At 52.1% G+C, this 13,673-nt stretch overlaps 1 protein-coding gene across 1 annotated transcript in view; it reads right to left on the bottom strand.

Annotated features, from left to right (window-relative positions):
* Window positions 1–13,673, bottom strand: part of FHAD1 (forkhead associated phosphopeptide binding domain 1) — a 135,712-nt gene that overhangs the window by 33,966 nt on the left and 88,073 nt on the right. Inside the window, exons 18-21 of the mRNA XM_021097597.1 lie at window positions 10,029–10,136; window positions 9,679–9,786; window positions 6,218–6,325; window positions 2,461–2,568 (exon numbers count right to left, since the gene is read on the bottom strand). Of these exons, the coding sequence (XP_020953256.1) occupies window positions 2,461–2,568; window positions 6,218–6,325; window positions 9,679–9,786; window positions 10,029–10,136 (432 nt within the window). The remainder of the gene's footprint in view (window positions 1–2,460; window positions 2,569–6,217; window positions 6,326–9,678; window positions 9,787–10,028; window positions 10,137–13,673) is intronic.

Genomic DNA, 13,673 nt, shown 5'->3' with positions numbered 1-13,673 from the left:
AAGACCTTGCCCTCTGGTGTCGCCATTGTCACCGAGGAGGCTGTTGGTTGCGTTTTACAGAGTCCCCTCCATGACGATCCTGAGGAGAGATGCTCTCTGGGTTGAGGATCCAGAGCGGTCTATTTTCCAGGAGCCCCTGGGCCATTTTTGTCTAGTGAACTGCACAGCCACTGGGCGTTCCGCTTCACTGTGAATGCTGGAACTGGACCCATTCATTGATTTCATGATACACACTTTTTTTTTTTTTTTTTGCATTAGTCTCACTCATCCATTTTCTCTCCTGAGTAATCTATTTTAAAATTGGAACTCATCGCGGTGCAGTGGAAACGAATCCGACTGGGAACCATGAGGTTTCGGGTTGGATCCCTGGCCTCTCTCAGTGGGTTAAGGATCTGGCGTTGCCGTGAGCTGGGGTGTAGGTTGCAGACTCGGCTTGGATCTGGCGTTGCTGTGGCTGTGATGTAGGCCGGCAGCTACACCTCCGAATGGACCCTTAGCTTGGGAACCTCCCTATGCCGCAAGTGCGCCTCTAAAAGACAGAAAACAAACAAACAAAAAATTGGAACTCCTTGGGAGTTCCCATTGTGGCTCAGCGGGTTAAGAACCCGACTAGTATCCATGAGGATATGGGTTCGATCCCTGGCCGTGCTCGGTGTGTTAAGGATCTGACATTGTCATGAGCTGCAGTGTAGGTCACAGATGCGGCTCGGATTTGGTGTGGCTGTGGCTGTGGCATAGGCTGGCATCTGCAGCTCCCACTCGTCCCCTAGTCTGGGAATATCAATATGCCTCTGGGGGAGTCCTAAAAAAATAAAAAAGCTAAATAAATAAATAAAGTGGGAACTCCTCCTTTTCTCCTACCCCTAACTGAAGTACTGTGTAGAAGAACCATGGTGAACCATTCGGGAAAACAAGGCTGTGTGTCGAGGTGGCTCCTGGCCTCTCCCAGCCTGCAGCATCCACCTGCACAAGGGGAATCCTGCACAGGTGTGTCAGTCCCGGGGCTGACAAATCTTGTATCACTTTGCCCAGCTCTGGTCTGCTTCCTCTGGACACACTCCAGCTGGACGAGGGCTCTCTTAAAAAGTGGTGCCTGATGCGTAATCCAGACGCGGTTTCTGGGCACTGGTCTCTCTTGTGCACCTCCAGGATTGTTTGTTAAAAAGGCAGATCTCAGAGTCCACCCTACAGACAGTGAGTCAGAATCTCTGGGAGCCAAGCCCAGGAATCTGGCCTTTAAAATACCCACCGCCCCTCCCCCTTCCTTAGTGACTCCCTGCATGTTGGTGTTGGGAAAACTTTCTTCCAAGAAAATGATCTAAGATTTTGCTGTGAAGAGACTTAAAAGACCTGTTTAGCTCCATCTGGTCTTGAAACGCCTATGAAATTGTATTTACCTATATTTAAATTTAACCCACTATTGCTAGGCTGTGTGTTTATCACCTGCCTTGACTTTTTGTTGTTTTTCCATTTTTTAACGTTTTACTGAAGCATAATTGATTTACAGTGTTGTGATAATTTCTGCTGTACAACAAAGTGATTCAGTTATACACATACACATAGCCATTCTTTTTCAGATTCTTTTTCACTTGCCTGGACTTTTGAGATAGTGGCCATTGTGTACCTGTGTGTCCCTTGCACTGCTGGGACCCAGGAGGAGTGGATCCAGTCCTCCAGCTTGGAGGTGCCTAAGACAGGGTCCTATGAACGGCTTCTGTTCCAACTGCATCTCCTGCTTCCAGTAATAACTGTAAATGTAGGAGTTCCCATTGCGGGGAGGTGGAAACGAATCCAGCTAGGAACCATGAGGTTTCAGGTTCGATCCCTGGCCTCACCCAGTGGGTTAAGGATCTGGCGTTGCCGTGAGCTGTGGTGTAGACTGCAGATGTGGCTGGGATCCCACGTTGCTGTGACTGTGGCGTAGGCCTGCAGCTATAGTTCTGATGAGACACCAGCCGGGGAACCTCCACATGCCTCAAGTGTGGCCCTAACAAACAAACAAAAATTAAGTGTGGTTTGATTATGAGGTTACTCTTGACGATGATGACACATTCCAGTGAAACTTGCATTGAGGGGATCAGACACTCAGGCACCATATCCTGACACTCCCTCTGGAACCCCAGGCAGCTGAGCCCACGTCAAGCTCAAGGACAGACACAGAAGGGGTGATGATGAGGGGTTCTGGAGTCAGACAGTCCTGGGTTCCGATTCTGCCCCTCTGCTTCCTGGCTGTGAGCTAATCATGATGATGACAAGGATGATAGATATTAAAAGCAGCCAAGACATGCAGCACGCCCCGAGCGCCAGGTGCTTTTCCCTGTGTACGTTAGCTATCAAGCCTTCCCGAACGTCCTCAGCCAGAGGGTGGCAGAGGTAGGATTTGAACCCAGCCCACCTGTTACCGGAGCCCCACGCGCGGCCCTGCTGGCCCTGCTGGTCTTTGTTCTTTGAGACTCATACCTCCTTCTGCTTGGTTATGCGGTTTTCTAGATCTTGCACCTTTTTCTTTTCCTTCTCTATGGCCTCCATTGCTTTGTGTTTCTCGTAGGCGATGCTGCTCTCTGCAATCTGGAAGTCCAGGACAAGTGATGGGAGGGTGTGTGCAGGAGAAAGGAGGGGAAATGACACGACAGGGGGAAGCCAGGATTAGTAATCGTTGACACCAGTGAGTCAGGGTTTGGGAGGAAGAGCTCAGGGAACGGGACGCCTGTTAGAGAGACAGCGGAGAAGTGTGGCGTGCCCGGCACGGCGAGAACCCGGAAGTCACGACTTGGTTAGTTATGCCCGTAAAAGAGAGAGTTATTTGTTATTCAGGATTTCTGGGCTGCTGTTCAGGAAGTGACAGGCTGGTAAGTGTTCAGGTCAAGGCATTTGGTGCTGAGCCATTAACTAAACTACCAAACTGATGTGTGCTGGCACCAGTGTGGTTCCTTGTTGGGAAGTACCTGGCTTTTGGGGAGGTGGGGCAGGAGAGGCAAAGCTGGGGGCAGGAGGGGGGGTGGGGGGACACTTCCTGTTCCAGCAGACCTGATGCCTGTGGCTTCAGAGGACGCTGGTGGTCTCGCTCCAGCCTCCAAAGGCTTGGGTCCGAAAATGGAAATCCAGGACAGGTCAGGACTGAGAACGTAAGAGCCCACAGATGTGGATGAGGAGGGGACTGGAGCCCAGCCTTAGCCACACAAGCCCCAGGAGGTACACAGCCAGAGAAGGACCGAGAAACTTTACTGCAGCTGTTGAAACCTTTTTTTCTCCCCCCCCCCTTTTTTTGCCACCCCGAGGCATGTGGAGTTCCCGGACCAGGGATCAGCTAAGCTGCAGTTATGTTGCAACACCAGATCCTTCACCCACTGTGTGGGGCCGGGGATTAAACCTGCAGCCCAGTGCTCCAGAGACGCTGTGGATCCTCTTGCACCACAGTGGGGACTCCTGTTGAAACTCTTACAGTTATGCCTTCCATACGAGTATTAAACTCACATGAACATCATTTCAAATAAATAAATAACATACGTATAAACCAAAGACTGGAAAGACATGTACTAGGCATGTAAATAGTGGCAACCTGGGGGGAGGCAATTGAGATTGTGGTAATTTATATTTTCTTCTTTTCGCTGGTCTATATCCTAAAATTTCTTTAAAGGAACATGCATTATTGGACAAAAAGAAAAATTATTGAAAATTACTATACTTTGGAGACGGCTGGCCCCGGAGAAAAGACTGTCTTGCCAGAGCCCCGCTGTGCCTGGCCTCCTTGCCCCACCTGGGCTCTGACTCTCCTCCCTGCATGGGCCTGGCGTTTTCCCTCTGCCAGGCCGGCCTGAGACTGTCCAGCCCCCACCCTGTCAGTCTGCCTCCTGCCTGTCCAACGAGGCCACCAAGCGCTTCCCTTCCCCCTCAGGCGGGTGACTCCTTCCCTTTCTCTTAATTTGTGCTGCTTGGCAAATTACCAAGGAAAATGGTAACGATGACACTGCCCACCCCCTAAAGGCTGCAACCTGAGTGCCTGCACTGCGCACTGAACGCAAGCCCCCCGTCTTGCAGGTGGGGACAGGGAGGTTGCAAGGGAGCAGTAAGGATGAGTGATGTGCCACTGTCACATCACGAGGAGGCCAGCTGGGATGGCGGTGCCCTGACCTGACCATTCTGCCCCCGGCTTCTGGACCTTGCCTGACCCGTCCTCCTGACTCACACGCCACCCTACCTGGAGGCAGGAGACATGCTTGACTATTCATACTTGGGCTGGCACAGAGTCTGCCACCCCGTACAGCGGCAGCCCACGCTCCAAAACCCCACCCCTGGCCCATCCGCATAAGGGACCACAGTTTGGCTTCCACCCCTTAACAAGGCTTGCCCTGTGTCGGTGCTCCCTCACCCTATGTGGACTCTGACCTCACTTCCCTGCATGGGCTGGCACAGTCCCACTGCCAAGGTCTTTGCCTGACTGTCCAGTGCCCACATCCTGCTGTGCATACCATCCTCCCCACCCGACCTGGACTCAGACCACGCCTGGGCAAGGGCTTCACAACGAATGTACTGATTCTTGGCAACAAACCTGTCACTATACCCACAGTACAGATGAGGGCACAGAGAGGGCAAGGGGCTTGACCAGGGTCACACAGCATGTTAAGGCAGAGCTGGAATTTGAACCAGGCTTTCTTGCCCTGACCCCTCATTTGGCTTCCGTTTTGTTCTAGCTTTACTTCATCTTTCCTGCCCCCGGACCCTGAGCTAACTCAGGTCCCCCTTCCTTTGCACTTGGGCCACCTGGCATAATGGCATCTCTTTCCCCAGATGTCCCCCTGGCATTCCCTTTCCCCTCCAGGTCTCACTTAGTGTCACTTCTCTGGGCCCCTGCCAACCCGCCCCTGTTTTGTCTTCCCTGATGCCTGTGGCTCTGGAGTCACCTGCCACTTGTTCACGTGGCCGTCTGTCCTATGCTCTAGAGTAGAAGGTCTGGCAGGACCTGGCCGTGTCTGTGTGGTGTGTTGCAGTGTCCCCAACACTCAGTAGGGCCTGGCACACAGTAGGGGCTTAGTAAATATTGGTGGATGGTTGGAAAAAACTGAATTAAATAATTCGCTGAGTCACCAGCTTTGTTTCTGGATGTTCCGTGAGGGCTGGCACGTGTCTGCGTGCGCTCCCTCCATCCCTGGAGCCCGGCTCCTGCAGGGGCCATAACAAGTCACAGGGGGCACATCTCCCTGGCCTCCTAGAAGCCTTCTTTGACTTCCAGGGTGGCTTGAGCACTCCGGCTGACCTGAGGGACACCCCTCCTCTCGGCCTTGGGGTCTGCTTCTTGCAGTGGCTCCGGGCATTTGTGGCTGGAAGGCCCAGTCCCAGGCTGTTGTGGGGTGGGGGCGGGGGGGGGGAATGTCTCCAACTCTGCCCAGGCCTGGTGCTTGGACACCCCCCCCCCATCACCCACTCCTTGAGAGTGTACTTAGTGGTTCCAGAATGCGCTGACCCCCAGCGCTTATCTGACGTGACCACTGCGTGGTCTGCTTATGGTCCTGTCTGCTCCATCCTACTCTGTAGTGTTTGCATCTCTACCTGCCCATCAGTCCAGGGAGGGTCTACTTTGGACTCTAAGAAACTAGGAGGCTGGAGCCAGGAGGGTGTTTCTCTACTATGCTTATGCTGGGTTGCATAATAAATACCATTTTTTATTTGTTTTTTTTTTTGGCTGCATCCGAGGTGTCAGGAGGTTCCTGGGCCAGAGATCGAAACGACATCACAGCAGGGACAATGCCAGATCCTTAACTGCTAGGCCACTAGGGCTCTCCATGGTACCTTTCAGTGAGGAGGAGGAGGACGCTGGCTGAGGGACTGATCCAGACTCCAACCCAGGGTTCTCCCCGGACTGCATCTCTCTTCCCCAGGTATTTAGTCCACCAGGTGTGCTCACGGAGAGGGTCCTCCATGTGCAAGGCGCAGTTCGAAGCACTCAAGTGCACTAGCTCATCTGATCCTGCGAGGCAGGGCCTGTCACCACGCCCGTGTTACAGAGGAGGAGACGAGGCTCAGGGGGTTCGGCCATCTGCCCTGGGTCATGTGGCTGCTGAGTGGTACAACGCGTGATGCTGGAGGCGCTGCTCCCACCCGCCCGCTTCACCGCCTGCTCTACATCAGGGCACCGACCCACGGCCTCACATCTGCTCCTGGAGCTCCCTGCAGAGGGTTTTGGCTGCCACAGCCCCCTGTCTCTCTCTGCTCCTCGTACCTCCTTCTGTTGGGTTAAGTGGTTCTCCAGATCCTGCACTTTCCTCTTCTCTGTCTCTAAGGCTTCCTTTGCTTTCCTTTTCTCACGGGCCATGCTGCTCTCCAAGACCTGAAAATCAATGACCAGTCTTTTTGGTTGCCTGCCCATTTAGGGGGTGCATTGCTAATAATGCCAATACTGATAATCATGGCAGCGGCTCTAACGTTGGGGAGCTGGTCTCACGTGCCAGGGCCCGAGGCCAGCACTGCTCACCCAGTTTTTGCTCAGGGAAACCTCACCAGAGACGCGTCTCCATTTTACAGATGAGGAAACGGAGGCACAGCAGGTAGGTGAGGGCCCCGGGGTCTGTCAGTGTTGAGGCCAGGACTGAACCCTGCAGGGAGAGAAGCCCGTTGCCCCTGAGCAGAGGCCCTGGCGGGGAGCGAGTGAGCAGGGACCAAGCCCGTCTTATTTCAGAGGCTGAGCTATTATCGCTGTGCCAGGCGGCCTCTGTGATAAGAAGGAGAATCTCATTAATAATAGAATTTCCCATTATTGAAATAAATCTCTTAAAGAGAATCAGGTTTTGAGAAAAGGGCAGTGCCTTGAATTAAAGTCACACCTAGCAGTTTCTAGAAGGGGTGGCAGCAAACCTCAGAGGGGACGCTCTGGGAGGGTGGCAGGGACATGGTTAGTGTTTAGGGCCCCTAATCAAGGAATTTTATCTGGGAAGGGAGCTGCTGATAAGCCCTTCGGTGAAATGGCTCATGTAAATCACAGGAGGATATACGTTTCCAGCAAGGCCCCTGTTTCTTGTCACTGGAAGAAAGGACACCTCGACTTGCAAGCGGGCTGTGTTTTAAACACCAGCTGGCCTGTCTGAGGGCTGGAGCTTGGAACGTGGTTTCCATGAGAGCCGGGGTTCAGGGCCCTACATTAGCCTGCGAAAATATTTAATTCATATGATGGATGAAATACTACATATCTTTATATATGTTTTCCTTTTTTTAATGATTTTTATTTCTTCCATTATAGTTGGCTTACCGTTTTCTGTCAATATTTTTTACATATTTGGCAGTGTAAAGTCATTTAAAAAACCCCCAACACTCAGCTCTTTGAATACCAGCCCTCGACGAAGCCGAAGAAGAGTGACATGGGCGTTTCGGTTTATTTTGAACCTTGGAGGTGGGTTTCGGGTCAGACACGTTCCCGCCAGTGGCTGAGGCTGGCTCCACGGCACCTGGTCTCAGGTCTACCCTTGGGACTTTGCTCTCGGCAGCTCTGCTGCCGCTGAGACGGGCACTCGGGGCAGGGCTGTCCCCACCCGACGCACACTCAGCTGCTGGCCCCCTCGGGCAGGTGAGGGGAGTCCAGCTTTAACGCCACCTCCAACCTGCTTTATGACCTAGGGATTCTGTTGCCCTTAAAGATTCATCAGACAACGTGAAGGAAAGTCTAAGAAAAGGAAAAATCAAATGACGGTTGGAGTTTGAGCCAAGGTTGTGCCTGGAATGTTCATCTCAGATTCCCTTGACAAGAAGCCATGGAGAGGTCCTGTCAGGAGAAGGGGGCCTGGGGTGACCTGGCCGCAGCGCCCTCCCTGCCATGGGGCTCTCCACCAGGCTTTCCTTAAATCTCTCTCCTGAAGTGCCCCGTGACCCCGAAATCCCTAAATTCAAGGGGCTTTCCCATCCCTGTGCTGTTGACCCCTCAATGGCATTTGGCCCCAGGGAGCCCTTGTGACACCCTCCTCCCCCTCCTCCTCCTCCCTTTCCCCCTCCTCCCCCTCCTCCTCACCGCCCCTGGGGGAACAGCTCAGGACCAGGAGTTGACACTGTTTACAGAGGCCTGCAGAGCACAGCGGCACAGAGACCCTGCATGGAAACCCCTTCCCTCTCTGGAGCAGATCAAACCGCACGGGCTCTGCCCAGCAGGCTCCTTATTTCCTCCCCGGTGGAGGGTGAGCCTGGATTTCACTCGGAGGGGAGGGATGGGCTAGGGGGTTGATAAAAGCGAGGGTCTAAGAGAAGCAGAAGTGAAGATATTAATAGTAATATTAATAGCAACCACTCATTGAGCGATGGACGCTGTTTACAGTTTTCCCAACTGGCGGTCAAGGCTTCATCGTACATTATCTCTAATGCTCATAGCCATGCTTTAAGGAAGGTAGGCATTGAGCCAGTAAATAGCCTAGCCAGGATTCGAACCCGTGTCCCTTCTGGCTGCAAAGCCTGCACTCTTCACTCTTCTGTGCTGTCTTGGGATTGAAGCGCTAATGAAAACATTTTGTAAAAACGACTCAGAGATCGGAGGGTGACCACAAGGTAAGTATGAGTGAACAATGGAGTAGGGCTTTCCCCAAAGCTAGTTTGGACACATCAACAGAAGTACAACATTTTCAACAAAGGAGGGGAGAGCCCTGCTCTAGGCCCCTAAATGCTAGAGAACCATAGCCAGTTTTGGCTACAAACACTTTAGGAAGAAAATAAATGATGAACTGCAAGCTCAGATGCCTAGAGGGGCTAGACAGTTACCCCAAATGAAGTGGGTTGTGATTAATGCAATAGGGAGTGGGGAGGACTGCGGCAAACGTTGGCTACCTTGGTTCAGTTCCAGTCCGTTTTTGCCAAGTGGAAAGGAGGGCCAGATTTTTTTTTTGACTTTTCAAAGAAGGAGGGAAATTTGGATTTTTCAGTCAATTTTATGAATTCAAGACAAAACACTCTAGGGCCAAACATAACATATCCACGGGCCCTTTTAGCTAGAGAGCTGCTGATTTGTGACTTCTGGAGAGCAGAGCAGCTCAAAGGAGGGGACCAAAGCCAGGTTCCAGTCCCATGAGGCAAATAAGAAGGAACAAGGGTGCGTGGGTCTAGAGTGGAGCAGGCGCCTTTGTTTTCAAGCATCTGAAAGGCTATCCTGTGGAAGAGAAAGCAGACAGGTCCTGCAGGAGCCCAGGAGGTGGGCAGAGGATTGATACCCTTCTGGGAGAGAGTTTGAGTCAACTTAACCGAAAGGAAGGATTTTTTGGCCAGCCCAAGGCATCAACACCGGGACGGACCATGCTGGGCTGTCAAAATGCCTCAGTGGTGGCGCTGAAGGCTGGATGATGATCGCAGGATGTTTCCGGAGGATTCGCGCTGCCCTGAAGTCCTAGGACTCTGTAATTTCTCCATCTCTATGTTTTGGGATGCCCTCTCCAGGCAGAAGATGCTCATGTCACCAGTCTCAATTGTCCCCTATCTTTGACTGTATTTCAAGCTATCTACAATTTTTCCAACTGGTGGTCAGGGCTACAACTCTCAGATTCTCTCCTGGATTCCCCCTTGCTTCTTCCCAGAGGAGCTGAGCCCTCCCATGGACGAATTACCCTAGGAAACCCCGCCCTGCTCTACCCCCCATCATCTGTGGTCTGGATTTACTTCTATCCAGCCCTCAAGTCGGATTTGGGCTTGAGCCGACTAGCTCCCCGAGCTGCATACCTCCTTCTGGCGGGCTAAGCGATTCTCCAGCTCTTGGACTTTGGTCTGTTCTTCTTCTAGTGCTTCCTTCGCTCTGTTTTTCTCCTGAGAAATGCTCTCCTCCAAAGCCTGAATGAAAACCGGTGACCACTGTTCACTAGCCGTAGTTACCAGGGCAGGACCCTGGACTCTGCCAGGCGCCGCACGGGAAGGCTCTTCACTGCCCTTGACATTCCCTCCCCCCTGCCCCCTGCCCCGCCCCCAGGGAGGCTGAGAGCTGGGGAGCCAGAGTGGGCCGCCCCAGGTCAGTCGGTCCTGGAGGCCCAACCTGGACTTGAGCTCAAGCTGACCCTGTCGCCCCAAGCTCATACCTTCTTCTGGCGGGTCAAGCGATTCTCCAGCTCTTGGACTCTCTTCTGCTCCTCCTCTAATGCCTCTTTTGCTCTGTTTTTCTCTTGAGTAATGCTTTCCTCCAAATCCTGCAAGTCATGACTGGTGTTTAACAGACATAGTTACCATGGCGGGGCTCTGGACTCTGGGCCAGACGCCACACAGCTGAACTCTGACTTCTCACAATGAGCCCACAGCAAACTGTGGGCAGGTCACCTAGGGGCTAGGAGCACGGGATCTGGAGTCCACAGGCCCCAATTAGAGCCTCCAGTTGACCCTTCCTAGGTGTACAGTCTTGGGCAAGTGAGAAGCTAGAGAAGCCTCAGTATCCCGATCTGCACAATGGGGACAGAAATAGCGCTTTCTGCATTGGGAAGGAGCAGGTGAGATGAGGAAGCAGGAGCAGATGAGGAGCAGATGAGATGAGGAACATGAAATGCTCGGCACGTGAGAACCTTTCACTAGTAAAAGTGAGTCATTTCGTCTGTCATTGCCACTCTGCAGAGGAGGCTTAGAAAGGAACCTGCCCAGGAGTTCCCATCATGGCACAGTGGAAATGAATTCGACTAGGAACCATGAGGTTGCAGGTTCAACCCCTGGCCTCACTCAGCGGGTCAAGGATCTGGTGTTGCCGTAAGCTGTGGTGTGGGTCAAAGATTCGGCTCGGATCCTGTGTTGCTGTGGCTGTGGCGTAGGCTGGCAGCTACAGCTCCGATTAGACCCTTAGCCTGGGAACCTCCACATGCCGCGGTGTGGCTCTAAAAAGATAAAAAAAGACAGAGAAGAAAAAAAGAAAAAAAAAGAAAGAAATCTACCCAGTTTACTAGTAAATCACATCACCAGCCATTTGAACCCTGGTCCCCTTGACTCTAGAGCCAGGGGTTGGCAAGCTATGGCCTCCAGGCCAAATCTGGCCCGCTGCCTGCTTTTTATTAAAAAAAAAAAAAAAAAAAAAAAAAAAAACTCTCTCTCTCTCTCTTTTCGCTCTTTTTTGTCTTTTTAGGGCTTCACCTGCGACGTATGGAAATTCCCAGGCTAGGGTCAATTCGGAGCTATAGCTGAGACCTACACCAGAGCCACAGCAACATGGGCCTTTACCCACTGAGCAAGGCCAGGGATTGAACCTTCATCCTCACGGATACTAGTCGGGTTTGTTACCGCTGAGCCACAACGGGAACTCCCGTAAATAAAGGCTTAATGGAACCCCTCCATGCTTGTTGTTTGTGGGTTGTGCACGACTGCCTTGGCACGGCAGCAACAGAGTTGAGAAGTCACAACAGAGACCACAACCTGAAAATATATAGTGTCTGGTCCTTTATGAAAAGTCTGTTGACCCCTGATCTAAACCACTGGCATGTGCACAAACCAGCAGAGCGTTGTTAACAGATCATAATAAATAAAGAATGCTAGCTCCTTAAATGACCCTAGAATTTCTTACCATTGAAACAGAGTGCTCAAACAAGTCGGGATTTGTGAAAAGCAGCTTAATTAATGAATTCTGACACACGTGCTTTTAGAAAGGGTGCAGGTGACGGTGCCATGCGGCGTGAGAGAGGTCTGCTTAAAATCGGGGCAGCGAACACTTCCAGATGAGTCCCTAGGGTCTGGGGAAGGCTGACCCTCGATGGGACAAGGGTGGACACGACAGCTGCACTGTCTGTCTGAGTGGGTCCCTGGCACTGTGTCCCCCTCTGCAGGGGGTGGCGTGCACGCTGAGATTTGCTGTGACTAAAGTGGGTTGACGTCCGCCCTCATAACCCCCTATCTGTTGGACTCACTGTTACAAATGGGCATCTGGGAGGCCCAGGCTGGTGCCCAAAGTGTGGTGAACGCACTGGGGCTGCAATACTGTACATTCAGAGTGGAAACAGTCCACCCCAAATTAAAAATAAAATAAGGCATTTGAAAAGAGAGAAGTTAAGCAGAGAGGAGGGAGAAAACAGGTGGAGAGTTTTGTGAAGGTTTTGGAGAATTTTAGGTTCTTGCTAGTTCTTCATTTTATATTTTATTTACAGCTGCACCTGCAGCATATGGAGATTCCTGGGCCAGGGGTCAAATCGGAGCTGCAGCTGTGGCCTATGCCACAGCTTCAGCAGCACTGGATCTGAGCCACACCTGCGACCTACGCCTAGGCCAGGGATCAAATCTGCATCCAGACAGAGACAACATTGGGTCCTTAACCCACTGAGTCGCAACGGGAACTCCTCTTTTTGGTTTTATTTCCCTCTCTGTTGGATGGTGCTGGCCTCTTCTAAGTCTGAGTGTCCTCCGAAAGGGATCTGCCTCCATCTCAGGCTGTCGTTACCACTGCTTTTATGTGGCTTACCCGTGATTTTGGTCAGGTGGGTCTTCCTCTTTAATCTTTTATTTCACAGGAGGCAGAAAGGCAGAGAAAGAGGCGCAGAGGAGATGAGATAGCTGGACAGGAAGGAGAGGATGAAATGAAGTGGGCAGAGGGCTCTGTCTCTTGGAGGGGCCTGGGGAGCAGAGGCGTGGGACAGGGAGGGGTGGTCTGAGCCAGAAGTCACCAAGCTGCCCCTGGTGAAGTCAGAGGCAGTATCAGGTCTGGTCCTCCTCAGGGGAAGAAAGGAAGAAGGGAGGTGCTGGGGCAGAGTTGGGGTCCAGCAGAACTGGTGCTGCTGCCTTGAGGGGGGTGGAGGAGGGGCAGCAGGCAAATGTCCCTTCGCTTCCACCCATGGCAGTGGCTCTCCACCTGCACATTGAACCGCCAGGGAGAGGTTACAAACCCCAGTGCATGAGCCACACTCTCACTCTGGTTAATCAGAACCTGGGGGGTGGGGGTGGATGGGGGGAGAGATGCAAGGCATTAGTCTTTTTTTTTTTGCTGCATCTGAGGCATGTGGATATCCCCAGGACAGGGATTGAATCCACGTCACAGCAGCAACTGGAGCCACTGTGATGACAATGCTGGATCCTTAACCCACAGCACCACGAGGGAACTCCAATATTTTTTAATCTCTTAGGTGACAAAAGTGCAGCCAAAGTCATGAGCCACTGATTTTGCATGATGGCAATTGAGGTAGTTAACTTGATGGCAGGTCCCTAACCACTAAAAAGGGACAACTTAGGAGTTCCCATTGTGGCTCAGTGGGTTAAGAGCCCGACTAGTATCCATGAGGAGGAAGGTTTGATCCCTGGCCTCGCTCATAGGTTAAGGATCCAGCATTGCCACAACCTGCAGTGTAGGTCACAGATGTAGCTTGGATCCGGCATTGCTGTGGCTGTGGCACAGGCTCCGATTTGACCCCTAGCCCGGAAACGTCCATATGTTACAAAATCAGCCCTATTAAAAACAAAAAAACAAGGATGAGAATCAGCCCGTTAACTGCAGTTTCCAGACCTTCTAAGATTCTGATTCAGTGGGTCTGGGGTGGGGCCCAAGAATCCGTATTTTTAATCAGCATCCAGGTGGTTCTTAGCAACCAACTTGGGGAAAACCCTTCCTCTAAGACTGTGTGGCTGAAAATGGGGTCTGCAGAGCCCTGCCATCAGCAGAGGCTGGGAGCTTATTAGAAATGCAGAGTCCCAGGCCCTGGCCGGCCCTGCCAGTCAGTATCTGCATTTTAACAGCCTCCCCAGGTGACTCCTGGGCATTTTTTTTTTTG

Source organism: Sus scrofa, chromosome 6, assembly GCF_000003025.6.
Source record: "Sus scrofa isolate TJ Tabasco breed Duroc chromosome 6, Sscrofa11.1, whole genome shotgun sequence".
Classification (NCBI taxonomy): Eukaryota; Metazoa; Chordata; class Mammalia; order Artiodactyla; family Suidae; genus Sus; species Sus scrofa.
The sequence above is the reverse complement of the archived record's forward strand: the minus strand, read 5'-3'. Positions and strand labels throughout refer to the sequence as shown.